Genomic DNA, 13652 nt, shown 5'->3' with positions numbered 1-13652 from the left:
TTAAAAGGGATTTTGATTGAGAGCTAGCTGCTACCTGGAAGGAGGACTAAGTTTAGACCAAAGCAGGCAGATTGTACTAAACCAACATCAGTTTATTTCAAATTTACCACTGAAATATGTGAAATCTGCGCTCCCATAACAAGGATTAGGGACTGACTGAAGGTGTCACGAGTCACGTTGGACCAGTTCAGGAGTCTTCAGGCAGAACGCAGCAAGGACCTGCAGTCAGTCATCCCAACAGGTTGAAATTATCCAGTGGAGCTCTGCAAGTTCTCATTTTACAATGAATGTAATATATTCATTTGCATCATAACTGAGCATAAAGTAAGTCAGCTAATCCAGCTTTACAAGCCCGTTTCTTCTACCGATTCGCAACATGGCACAAGAGGCTTGAAAGAACCTGGATGACATAACAGCGTCGTCCAGCTCAATGTGAAACTTAAGGATGGGGTTTTTTTTCATGGTCTTACTACTAATGGAGAGAAAAAAAGTGACCTCAGCAAATTAAATGTCAGTCACTTGCTTACTCGAGTATATAAATTACATTTCTGTTTCCTTTCATGCTCTGATGGCCAATGAGGGAAATTTGGATGAACTGCCTGAAAGTTTATCAATCTTGTCCAAAAACGCTGCATGTGCCATCGGTGTAGTTTTAGTTTTTCCAACGCTGAATCCTCTAAATTCAGTTTTAGTGCCACAGACACAGAATTGCATCTCATCAAGGATTAAAATAGTTAAACCCTGCTCAGATATTAAATACTGGCTAAGCGAATATGGTTCTGTGATATTACAGAACATACTGCATTAAAGAAGTTGACTCAATGAGACCTTTTATATTTAATAGATTGATAAAAAGTTTTAACTATTTATGGGACCGTTTCCATCCATGATTGAAATCTTTCAAACAAGACTGACTGAAATCAAGTTCTCCTGATATAAAACCTCAGATGTAACTTTACATACAATGAAATATGGTTGAAAACAAAGAATCAGCAGCAGTAAAAAAAAAGGAAAAATTACAGCATGGAGTTGGAGTTTATTATTGTAACAAAATTTGATTGGAATTATTTACAATACAACTTAAAAAAAAGAACGACAGACATGATGAAGTTAATTTCTTCTCTGCAAGGATGACAGACTTTTCACAAAAAAAAAGAAAGAAAAAAGGACTTAATCTACATATTTGCCGAGGATGTCGGCATCACGGAACAAGAAATAGTCCTGCAGGAGAGAGAAAAAGCAAAAATAAGATGTTAATCCAGAAAAAAAAAAAACTGAACAAAAATGTGCACGAGCTGCTCCAAAACCGGGCCTCACCTTGTCGTCCAGAACGACTTTGGTTCCTCCGTACTCTGGAAGAAGAACCTTCTCTCCAACCTTCACGCTGATTGGTTGAAAGTCTCCTTTCTGGGAAGAAAAAGTCATATTACATCAGTATTCAAACCTCCAACTGTTTTTTTTTTAACTCTTGCTGCTTGTGATTCACGTGTAAAATATGGTCTGCATTTTGAGTTGATTTTAATTCTGCTGCAACCTCCAGGACTTAAGCGTAAAAACAGAAGTGTGTGTGTTTCCTCGACCCAGAATGCAGCGATCACCTGGTTGACAGAGCCCGGCCCGGTGGCCAACACCGTGGCCTGCAGAACTTTGCCCTGTGACTTCTCCGGCAACATGATGCCTCCCTTTGTCACCGTCTCGGCTGTGAAGCGCTCCACCAGCACCCGGTCGAACAGAGGCAGGAACTTCCTGAAGGCCTGCAAGGACCAACACGCAACCAAATCATTAACACAACTTCAACATGTTCAAGTGCCTCTCGCTGCAGTCCAACACTGTTAAATATTCTCCACAGGTTTCTTTTTTAGGAAATGACAAAATGTGGTCGTTGAGACAAAAAAAAAAAGTCGGCCCTGCTCTGTTAAAAGATTAGACATTCTACTATTCCTTGGTTTATCAAACATTTCAGGAGTGCCTGGAGCCGTGAGGGAGGATTTTAGTCTGCAGCTGTTGTGCGTCTGACAAAAGCAGATGCCCCCCTTGACCCAGTGAGGAGGCAGAGGAGGAGGGGAGTTGGGGGAGGAGGAGGACTGGTCCCAGTTTAAAAGACTGGGAGGAGGGGCTTGCGCTCTAAATCTGACTGTTTACCCTTGAACCCGTGCAGGACAAGGACGACTCACCCGACTGATAAAACACCACATGGAGCAACGGGAAGCCTCCTGCATGTCACCTTCACAAGATACACCAGGAGGCCCGTTCAACCAGTTTCCAGAAGGTTTTCTCTACGCTGCAGGCTGCTTATGATTAACTCCACACTCCCTCACGTGCAAGATCTGCTAACTCTGGAGCAATTATTAAATCAAGCCCATATCTAGACCAAGGCATAAAAAAATATCCCCATCTAAATGTTCAAATCTGTGATGCTCAGAGCCCACGTGGAGCCCGAGGTGAATTTCACTCGACCCCGTCAACAATAAATAATAAAAGTTAAACAACCATATTAACGTAGAGAAATAACTGGGAAGATATGGTTAACAATTAGATATACAAGTGAATTGAAAAAAACCTATATGTAAGATGTGTAAAATTGATCTTGAGCATAAAAGAAACTCAAACTTAAATCAAGTATTGGTTCAAGTTGCTGCATCAAACATCAAGTATGATGGATGGTTCATAAAAGGACATCTGATTTACATTCAGTGATTCAAACCTGATTGACGTGCATCTTCTTGTTTCTAGAAATTAATCTGTAACAAGGAGCACCTAAAGAGATCATTAGAACGGAGCCGCAGATATCCTGTGTTCATATTAACGCCTGCTTTATCCTACAGCATCAATTCATCTGAGATTAACTGGATTACATTCACCGGCATCCCTAACAGGATGAAAAGATCAACTAAAGATGGCTTGATTTAAAATCATAGAGCAAAATGTATGAAAAAACACCACATGTGGTAAAATGTCTTAAATTTCTCTTCAATTTCTCTCGCATTGGATGTAGGTGAACTTTAAACTCCTTGAATTAAAAGTCAAGTAGAAAGCAGCATAACATATTACTTGGAGAGATTAGAGTCACGCACTGGTTCTCTCAGAAATGTGTAAATTAAAAGATTAAATACTACAATAGGTCCTTCTACATGAGCATTTTGTTGCAAATATTGCCATATTTTCCCTTTTTTAAACAATTTTTTTCAGTTTTAATAATTAAAAATACATGTATTTTGTGTTGTATATTGTGTTTTTTTTATATACATTTGTCCCTTTCAAATGTAAATCAGAAACTGTAATATACTGTAATTGAAGACTATGATGTAGTGGATGGTATAATTATAGTCTCTGCAGATATAAATGATCATGTTGAGGAGTCATCCAGCAACCAAGAGGCATTTGGTTTAATCTCCAGCTTCCACAGTCCACAGGTGCCCTTGAGCAAGACGCTGAAACTCACGTTGTGCAAGTTACCTTGGACACAAGGACCTGCAGACTGATTTACTGTAGTATAAATACTACAGCGTGGCCCGCGACGTTTCTGAGCACTAATGCATGAAGTATAAACATCTTACCAACGTTAGGTATGAGTCCTGGGTACACTACAGCAGTAAAAATACCTCCAATCTCTGACTGCTGCTCCTCACTAAGAAGAGCAGAGATCATACGTTTCAATGCGAGATGAAGCTTGGAGGGTCGCGGGTTCGAATCCAGGCTCTGATGTTTGATTTGACTAGGACTGAATGAACCCTGGCTGTGTAGCGATCACCTGCCTTTACCGACCAGAGTCACGACAACAAACACTGGGTAAAAGTCCCCTCACGCTGCAGCGTGACCTTGCGGATGGATGTTGCAGTTAGCTTACCCAACGCTAGCAACTGGACACCCACGTGGTGGATTTAGGATATAAAAGAGTAAACGATGCCCCGACTTTCTGTCGTAACTCTGCGCTTGTTGGTGGCTATTAACTCCTGATATCAGACGGTGGTTCTTACCATTTCTGGACGTGTGTTGAGGTGTGAGTGCCGGTGTGGATGTTCACCCCTTCAGTGAGCGTGGATGGATCTGACACGCTCCCCGTCCCCCCACGTGAGAGGGATATGCACAGGGCGCATGCGCATTGCCTTTCCCGAAATTCCTGACAGAAAGTTCTGGAAAAATCCGACAGAAAAACTGCACTTTGTGATTTTTAAGCAAACATATACACACCGGATAGCTGTTAAAACTCATATAAATACACGTATACCAAAAGAAAAGAAAAAACACAATTCTGGACTTGCGCAATATTGCACAATGTCAACTTTGACCTTTGTTTTTGCCCTCCAATGGCACTCGAGAAAATTCTGGAAGCGTCTGCCCCGGAACGAGCATAAATGTATAATTAACCTCAATAAGTACGTGTATAACTCGTTATCACACGAGTATATGCGACCTATAACTTTAATTGAAAACTAACAAATGTAATAATGTAAGTTTTATGCCGGTGTGTCAGACAGGTCGTTGTTGAGGAGCGGTGTTTACGGCGCATGCTCAGTCCGGGGCGCGCTTATACATAACCCGGATGGGGTTGCCCACGTGCAGTCCCGTCTCCGCAGCGCCGCACGTCTGTCCTCTCCTCCGCTCCTTATATCAGCCCGTCTGCTAGACCCGCAGCAGCTACCAGCCTTTACCTCACAGGTGAGCACCACCCTTCTGTTGCAGCGTTTATCAACCGTCTAAAGTGATGTTACAGCCATTTATTGATCATCTGTAGCGTTTCTGTGGTGGATGTGACGTTAGCTGGACGGGAGCAGCTGCTTGGATCGATCCGTCCACCTCACTGCAAGGACGGTTACAAGTCTGATTCATTACTTTGACTGTAATTGATCGTGCTTCCTGCGCTTGACGTTTTGGGTTGATGTGAACGCAGACGTGTACCGGTTTTCTCCGGTTTAGGCTGAATGAAGGCGCAGGGATGGAGAGGCGGCGAAACACGTGCTTCTACGATTTGACCTTGTGACGCACGACCTGAAGAGCACACGTGGGGGGGGACCAGGAAACCCGCACATTCATTAATCTGGGGGGGACCAGGAAACCTGCACATTCATTAATCTGGTGGGGGGGACCAGGAAACATGCACATTCATTAATCTGGTCACGACCTACGCAAGAAACACTACTAAACCTGGGTTATCACTGGCAGGCCCTCACAGTATTAGAGACCGGGTCAAAATACCCATTAACCTTTTCCATGTACACACGATATGAGGACGAATCTATGGAAATATTTCAAAATGTCTTAATGCAGTTGTATATTTGCAAACGTGCATATCCAGTTGCCAAAATGAAGTGCACTCATGTGCAAAGGCCTTTGACCATCTTTAAATTTTTCATTCATCAGTTTGATCAGTCATACTTATTTTCAAGTTTTCTTAAAGGAGATAAAATATGCCAAGTTGTATAAGGTTCATACCATTTCTTATTGTCCTAATTTGAGTGTCTTTGGCATGCTTTGGTCCATATACAAGAATACAGTGCAAACACACTATTCATTCAAGCATGTCTCTACAGCTCTTTTATTAATAACTGATTTTAGGGGGCGGAGTCGGACTCAAGTCTATTTTATGCTCTCCTTCATTGTGTGTGTGTCCTTTGCCCCACTCACTTCAGATGAACAGAAATGCAGCATAAAATGAAGTTGTGTGGGGAGAAGGATGTGGAAAACAGGATTTTTCCTCCCTGATCTGGTTCTGTAATGTCGCAATGCAAAGGCCCATTGAATTACAAATTTAAAAATGTAGCCCTCCCCCGTCGAAAAAAAAAAAAAATAGACTCAAGCAATGTATTTTATTTTCCAAAAGTATGTGTCCCGTAATATACAAATGAAAATCCAGAAACCTGGTTTCATTAAGCCGAAAGGAAATGTAATCCTAATTATTATAATTGCAAACATTGGTATGGGGCTAACATACAAACTTCTTGATTAGATTACTAGTCATTAGATATAAAAGTCAGTAAAACCTTTTAAAGGCTAAGAATGACCTCAGACTTTTGCGCAGTACTACACTTAATCAAGTGAAGACTTAAAGCTGAGTGATGCTTAATGTACACCACTCACCTTTTAAAAAAAGACTATAAGAAATCTAGTTACAAGCTATAATTAGAATCAAATGTATTGTTTGAGACCAAGTACCTTTTTTAAATACTGTGATGCTTTTTATAATTCCATGGAGGCCCATGTAATCTCAGTCTATCTTGCTACTACAAACTTTTATTTTCAGACTTTTATAAAGAAACAAAAGGAAGAAGTCAAATTCATTAAAAACAAGAATTCTACTTGAGTTATTTGAAGATATTGATGGTAGATATAAAATGGTCTATACACCTGTCATGTTTTATATCCTCTCTCCACATACACCAGCAATGACTTGTAGCTCTCTTTGTATGACAGTTTCTCAGATCATTAGATGTTATGCATCATTGTCATGTTTTGGTTAATTATACAATCCAAAAATTATTGACATTTTTAGGCCAAATTATAAGTTTATAATCACAATGCTTCATTATTTAACTGCAAACACTTGTTGCAAGCGTTTTAAAGCCTTTCAAAGTTGAGTCTGAACTCTGCAGACTTAATTAAGGTAATGCAGCAGGGGAGATTACCGTCACATGACTGTGTAAGCTGTCAATGTCTGGGAACTACTCGTTAGAACCTGAATTTTGTGAATTGGGCTTTTTTGCTGAATATTCTCAGTTTTGTACGTAAATAGTTGGCATCCTCTGGAGCGTTGGGTTTCAATTTGACCTAATAGATGTGTTTTGAACTTTCCGGTTTGTATTATGCCCCTTGAGAACTGGCTGAGGATGTTCACCTGTCGTGTCATACCGCCTCTCACCACATGAGGAGCTGTCGGCACAGATTCTGTAGGAGGAGGGGGGATTATTCTGAACCTCTGGATCCTCCCTGCGGCCGTTGTTGCTGCAGTCTCACGTGTGTTTTCATGCTTCCCTCAGCAGAGATGTTTCGTTTACCCACCATCATGAAGCAGGTGAGGCCCGTGAGCCGGGCCCTGGCTCCCCACCTCACACGAGCCTACGCCAAGGATGTGAAGTTTGGGGCCGACGCTCGCGCCCTCATGCTGCAGGGGGTGGACCTGCTGGCCGACACTGTGGCTGTCACCATGGGGCCCAAGGTAAGCGTCATGTTCATTTCACTGTTGGTTAGACGCTTAGGCAGCTCTTAGATCGCACCAACCTCTCCGTTACACAAGCCAGCATCTCACCTAGTGGGCGACCGATTCGATATTCATAATTTTATTAATAATCGGTATTGGCCCCCCCCAAAAAAAAAATCAAATAACTAATTTCGGTTTTTTTTTTTTTTAAGAAAAATTAAGAAATTTACTGAAATACTGCATTTTCTTTTTGTATTAAGAATGTTCAACATGCTCAAACTTAAGTAAATATTTGCACTTAAAAAAACAACCTGTGTAGCCATTTTCACAACCTGTACTGTTTGGTTGTTTGTCATGTGTACTAGTTAGCTTACTGTTACTACCTCCAAGTAGGCACTTGCTGTGGTTTGGGTCTGGGAATTGGGAGTATTGTGCCTGACTGTTCTAAAATTGAGGCTGTTATTCCTCTTAATTTGTTATTTTTTATATGCAGCTTTTTTATTTTACGTAAAGAGAAAATTCACTTAATGTTATTTTTAATAACTGAAATGCTGCTTGTTTTGTTTGTTGTTCCATAATTTGCACTTTTGATGTGTGAGCTGTGCAAAGTGAATATTGCTGTCCTTCCTAGTTAAAGCAATAAATTGCTCACCATTCATTTAAATTAATTCTTGTATTGAAATTTGTTTTCTCCCAAAAAGGTAAAAAAAAAAGGGTAATAATCATATCGGCTATCTGCCTTTTTGATTCCCCCCTGATTGGTGATCGAAATAATCGGAAAAAAAGGCTGATCGGTCGGACACTAATCTCACCACCCCCCTCCTCATCTCAGGGTCGCACCGTCATCATCGAGCAGAGCTGGGGCAGTCCGAAGGTCACCAAGGACGGCGTGACTGTGGCCAAGAGCATCGACCTGAAGGACAAGTACAAGAACATCGGAGCCAAACTGGTGCAGGATGTGGCCAACAACACCAACGAGGAGGCCGGCGACGGCACCACCACCGCCACCGTGCTGGCTCGGGCCATCGCCAAGGAGGGCTTCGACACCATCAGCAAAGGCGCAAACCCCGTGGAGATCCGCCGTGGTGTCATGATGTCCGTGGAAGCTGTCATCAACGAGCTGAAGGCGCTCTCAAAGCCCGTCACAACCCCAGAGGAGATTGCCCAGGTATGGAAATGTTGGGTTTCACTCGCGTCTGCTGCCCTCTGGTGGCCGAAGAGTCAATTGCGTGACACTGTGAAACAATGTTCTTTCAGGTTGCTACAATCTCAGCTAACGGAGACGTTGAGATCGGGAACATCATCTCCAACGCCATGAAGAAAGTCGGTCGCAAGGGAGTCATCACTGTCAAGGTTGGAACCTGAGTCTAAGATGCTCTTTTACTGCTTTAATAAACATTGAAAAGGCTGTTGGGACTTAAAGCTTTGACTGATTTTTATATTTACGTGCGTTCCAGGATGGAAAGACTATGCACGATGAGCTGGAGGTCATCGAGGGCATGAAGTTTGACCGGGGTTACATTTCACCTTACTTCATCAACACAGCCAAAGGTAAGGCCCCTCGCCACATTAAAGAGGTTACAGGTATAGAGCTGTAGTCGTCTGTCCCTTCTCTGGTGTATTAAGCCGTTCCTGCTGTTTTTCCAGGCCAGAAGTGCGAGTTCCAGGATGCCTACCTGCTGCTGAGTGAGAAGAAGATCTCCAGTGTCCAGAGCATCGTACCGGCCCTGGAAATTGCCAACCAGCACCGCAAACCACTGGTTATTGTGGCTGAGGACGTGGACGGAGAAGCGCTGAGCACTTTGGTTCTCAACAGGTACCTCCCCTCAACCCCCCGATCACAGTAGAACCAGCAAAGAATGGTGCCCGATGGGCTATGAAAGCAGGTGTTGAGTAATCTGGTTTGATTTGCAGGCTTAAGGTTGGGCTTCAGGTGGTCGCCGTCAAAGCTCCAGGCTTCGGTGACAACAGGAAGAACCAGCTGAGGGACATGGCCATTTCCACCGGGGGCACTGTAGGTCAACCCTCCAGCTTCAGTCAGCCAATTGTCCGCCACATCTTTAACGCCGTCTCACCGCTGGGTCTGTTTTGTCCTCGCCGCAGGTCTTCGGGGACGAGGCTGTGGGTCTGGCTCTCGAGGACATCCAGGCTCATGACTTCGGCAAAGTTGGCGAGGTGCAGATCACCAAAGATGACACCCTGCTGCTGAGGGGAGGAGGCAACCCGGCAGAGCTGGAGAAACGGGCAGCGGAGATCGTGGAGCAGCTGGAGAGCACCACCAGCGACTACGAGAAGGAGAAACTCAACGAGAGGCTGGCCAAGCTGTCGGATGGCGTCGCCGTGCTGAAGGTTGGTCTTTTTTTTTTTTTTTTTTTTTTTTTTTGTTCTGTTCACGTCGGATTTCCGTGCAGGGCGACCAAAGTTGTGACCCGTCTTCCTCGTTTCAGGTGGGAGGAACAAGCGACGTGGAGGTGAATGAGAAAAAGGACCGCGTGACAGATGCCCTGAACGCCACCCGGGCAGCGGTGGAGGAGGGAATCGTCCCCGGGGGAGGCTGCGCTCTGCTGCGCTGCATCCCGTGCCTCGACAACCTTAAAGTTGCCAACAATGACCAGAAGATCGGTAGGTGAACAGCCCCCCACCCCAACTGTTAACAGTGAACTCCGGAACGCAGGTTAACTCTTTGCAACCTTGGCTCAGGTGTGGACATCATCAGACGGGCTCTCCGCATTCCTGCCATGACGATCGCCAAGAACGCTGGCGTTGAGGGTTCCCTGGTGGTGGAGAAGATCCTGCAGGGCTCGGCCGAGATGGGCTACGACGCCATGCAGGGAGAGTACGTCAACATGGTGGAGAAGGGCATCATCGACCCCACCAAGGTACAGTTTAACCGATCAGATTAACGAGGCAGCCGATCAAAGGTGGAAGCTGAGTCACCAGGGACCACAAACTAGTGATGCGCCGATTGTTCGGTAACCGAAATTGTTCGGCCGAAAATGGCAAAAAAAACACGTTCGGTGGAATAAGTGGGGAAAACGAACAATTAATAACGGCGTTGTAAGTTGCGCATCACAAACATAAATCGTTGGCCAACCAAAAAGTAACCACATAAGAATTTTACCTAACATTCACCAGGAGGTGGAACCAAAACAACATAATGCTGGGAAATTAAAAAATGTTCAGTTTTTTTATGTTCAATAAATATTTTCTACCTTGTAATTTTGTAAAAGATTTTTTTCTTTGAAAAGATAAGATATTCCTTTATTAGTCCCACAGTGGGGAAATTCGCAGTGTACAGCAGCAAAAATAGTGCAAGACAAGAGGTATCAATAGAAATAATAATAATAATAATAATAATAATATCAGAGTATGACACACTATAAACAGTACTGGTATATATGATAATAATAAAAAATACTGGTATATAAGATAAGAGCATGCCTAAATCAAATTTATTTGATTTATGCAATGGTGAAAAAATTGGAAAAATAAATGAAAAACTGCGAGGAACCATGTTCGGTATTCGGCCAAGTGTTTATTATTATTTTCTGTTTCGGCCACAAATTTTCATTTCGGTGCATCACTACCACAAACCGCCCAGTAGCCCTAAACATCACTCTCCTCCCTCTACAGGTGGTGAGGACGGCGCTGTTGGACGCTGCGGGCGTGGCATCGCTGCTCTCCACCGCTGAGGCGGTCGTCACGGAGATACCCAAGGAGGAGAAGGAGATGCCAGGAGGCATGGGAGGAATGGGAGGCATGGGCGGCATGGGCGGGATGGGCGGCGGCATGGGCTTCTGAGCCAGTCCTCCCCAACTTCATACAGACTTGAATCATAAGATCTGAGTCGGAGGCGGCTGAGAATCGCCTCCACCGAACTTGACCACGAGTCCGTCTGAGCTCCAAATGGGTGATTTATTTCTCAAAAGAGTCGAGCGCCGACAGAGCCCAGCTGGTAAACCGGATCCCTCCTCTCATCTCCACAACGGCACAGCACTCATCATGTACAAACGCTAACGGGGTTCAGCTGAAGGCACGGTTCAGGTCTATTTCAGCCCGGTGAGTGAACCACCGGGGTCTGCGAGGGTCGCGTCGTCACGGGTCTCTCTTCATCACAGATTCTGGGGGCGGCTCCTGCTCGGGAAGGTGTGGGGGTCCCCCTACACAAGAAGACATGAAACTGCAGAGAGCGCTCTTCTTAACCCGTATATGCTGTTTCTGTGATCGGTGAAGCCCCTTAATCTGAAATGAAGACGAGCTCCACGTTTGTGATCCAAGCAGACATACCCACCCGGCTGAAATGAACCGAAAGCATCCTTCAGTGGACCAGAGACAGCAGGCCTTCACTGTCATCGTCTTTGTCTGTTGTAGTTTAATTTCTGTTTTTTTTTTTATATATATATATTTGTCTGTCATCAGTGATTTGATTGAATTAAACCAGTTTTCTTATTGACTTTGAGCTTTTTTTTTGTTTTTGGTCTTATCTGCTGGAGTGCCTGAATGAGAGGCCCGTTCAGCCTGAATGTTTACTCATGTTCATGCTTCAGTGAGCCGGTGACGTCTAGGAGGAAGAAGAGGGGTTCAGGTTTCTACAAGGTGTAAATGAAACTTTTTGTCGTCTAATAACAGAATAATACTTGCATACAGCAGTCGGTAGGTGGTGTCTGTGTTCCCATCTGTAGTGTGAAGATGTTTAATTTTTTTTTTTTCTTTTCTAATAAATGAAATGCTCTACATCTGGGTTTATTTTAGTGCTTCATTGATGTAGGAGCTCTGTTGAATTTGGAGTTCCAGCATGAACACGTGCTCCCCCGGAGCCGCCTTCATCCGGAGTCCCGTTATGACTCAAATCCAAAATCTACAACTAAATTAACTCCATCAGCATCTTTAAATTTCATGCACGTGACAGTTCTGGATGATTTGGTCCTCAAGAGAAGAACCTGGCCTTTCTGTGAAAGAAAACCTTCAAAGGTGCTTCATGAACGAATGAAAGGGTGAACACTGAGAGAATAAATCCAACAGATTATTGAACTTCAGCTCTCTCATTGCTCATAAAAACCTGCAAGGCAGGTTTATTTCGGACAGGACAATTCAACAAGGTGATTCAAAGTGCTTTACAGAAATCGAAACAAAAATCATGATTTAAAATGTAAACAAAGAATAGATAAAAATCAGTTAATATGGTCAAGTTTCTAAATAAGTTTAAAAGTAACTGCAGATTTAGAGCTTTATTCAGATGCAGCTGAGAACGGGTGAGTCTTCAACCTGGACTTAAATAACAGTGTTTCAGCTGATCTAAGGCTTTCTGGGAGTTTGTTTCAGACACGTGGAGCATAGAAGCTGAATGCAGCTCCTTCATGTCTGGTTCTGACTCTGGGAACTGATAAAAACCAGATCCAGATGATCTGAGGGGTCTGGAAGGTTCATACTGGGTCAGGAGGTCACTGATGTGTTCTGGCCCTGGACCATTCAGAGCTTTATAGACCAGCATCAGAACTTTAAGCGGCCCTCCCAGAAGAGAAGACAAGCTTCACCGGGAGCACGGATACAAGCCCAGATCGCCACAGACCCGAACACATCCCCTCTTACGCCCCCCAGACGCAGGGCCAGACCCACCGCAGCGACTGCCATAAAATGTCCCTCTGTGATCTACAGGACTTCTTCGGGCAAACAGACTTATTTGACTTATTTGAACACCGGGAGCCGGAAAAATTTGGTGCGTCCGAAATGCCATACTAAACAGTATATACTCAGAAAGTATACTTAAGTTCGGCACACTTTTGAGTAAATATCAGTAGTACGCATTAATTGGGACGTACTACTCAGAGCCACACGGCACTTCCTGCCGTTGGGAGGGAGAGTTGTTACCATGGTAACAACTCCTGTCACAGCAGTAGCAGCACCGCTCCGCTCTTTCCCATTTATCCTGGCCCAAACAAGATGACATTATATAATATTATATAATAATATTATTATACTTAATATTACACTTATGACATATACGTATCTGCGTATCACTTAGCAACCAAACACCACTGCATTGCATTGTGGGAAGTTTCTGCTTAGCTGGTGTCCATCAATCCACACTAATACATTTCTCCAGAATGAGTATGGATAGCGCATACTATTGATTACATACTAATGTTTCTGACGCACTAAAAAATCTCACATACTGTTTTTGCATACTCATTAGGGTGGAAGTATTGAATTTTGGACGCAGCCATTCACAGGAGCGGTACTGGACCATATCAAGTTTTGCAGTAGTGCCAGTTATGGACAAAAACATCCGGGCTTTCCCAGACCAGGAACCCTGGAGGACCAGCCGGGGCAAACAAGACATCACAAACTTCAGAAGACCTGAGTGCGCCACTGACGGAGGAGCTAAACTGCTTCTTTGCTTGCTTTGGATCATCTCATCTAGCTTCCCAAGAGTCCTCGGGAAGCCCAACCTGCCGCTGACCTTCTACCGCTCCTCCGTGGAGAGCCTGCTGACCTGCTGCATCACCGTACGGCAGCA

The 13652-nt window shown here is 43.9% G+C and overlaps 2 protein-coding genes across 3 annotated transcripts; one reads left to right on the top strand and one right to left on the bottom strand.

The window, feature by feature from the left end:
• Nucleotides 1-1016: 1016 nt before the first annotated feature.
• hspe1 (heat shock 10 protein 1) lies at nucleotides 1017-4121 on the bottom strand. The gene is made up of 4 exons (XM_061723220.1): nucleotides 3978-4121; nucleotides 1599-1754; nucleotides 1318-1407; nucleotides 1017-1221 (listed from the first exon to the last, which is right to left on the bottom strand). Exons 1-4 carry the CDS (start codon nucleotides 3978-3980, stop codon nucleotides 1171-1173), a joined length of 300 nt encoding a protein of 99 aa, XP_061579204.1. The 5' UTR covers nucleotides 3981-4121; the 3' UTR covers nucleotides 1017-1170.
• Nucleotides 4122-4553: 432 nt separating this feature from the next.
• Nucleotides 4554-11871, top strand: hspd1 (heat shock 60 protein 1). Of its 2 annotated transcripts, none has more exons than XM_061723212.1 (11): nucleotides 4554-4659; nucleotides 6978-7153; nucleotides 7968-8303; nucleotides 8393-8488; nucleotides 8593-8686; nucleotides 8783-8951; nucleotides 9050-9149; nucleotides 9239-9484; nucleotides 9583-9757; nucleotides 9836-10014; nucleotides 10769-11871. In XM_061723212.1, the coding sequence occupies exons 2-11, from the start codon at nucleotides 6980-6982 to the stop codon at nucleotides 10934-10936; spliced, it is 1737 nt and encodes a 578-aa protein (XP_061579196.1). In that variant the 5' UTR covers nucleotides 4554-4659; nucleotides 6978-6979; the 3' UTR covers nucleotides 10937-11871. The 2 variants fall into 2 exon arrangements, with proteins under 2 accessions (XP_061579196.1, XP_061579195.1); XM_061723211.1 differs by having other exon boundaries at nucleotides 6975-7153.
• The last annotated feature ends 1781 nt before the right edge of the window (nucleotides 11872-13652 follow it).

The sequence above is a fragment of the Cololabis saira genome, chromosome 6 (genome assembly GCF_033807715.1).
Source record: "Cololabis saira isolate AMF1-May2022 chromosome 6, fColSai1.1, whole genome shotgun sequence".
Lineage (NCBI taxonomy): Eukaryota > Metazoa > Chordata > Actinopteri > Beloniformes > Belonidae > Cololabis > Cololabis saira.
Note: the sequence above shows the minus strand (reverse complement) of the source record. Positions and strands in the feature narration are given on the sequence as shown.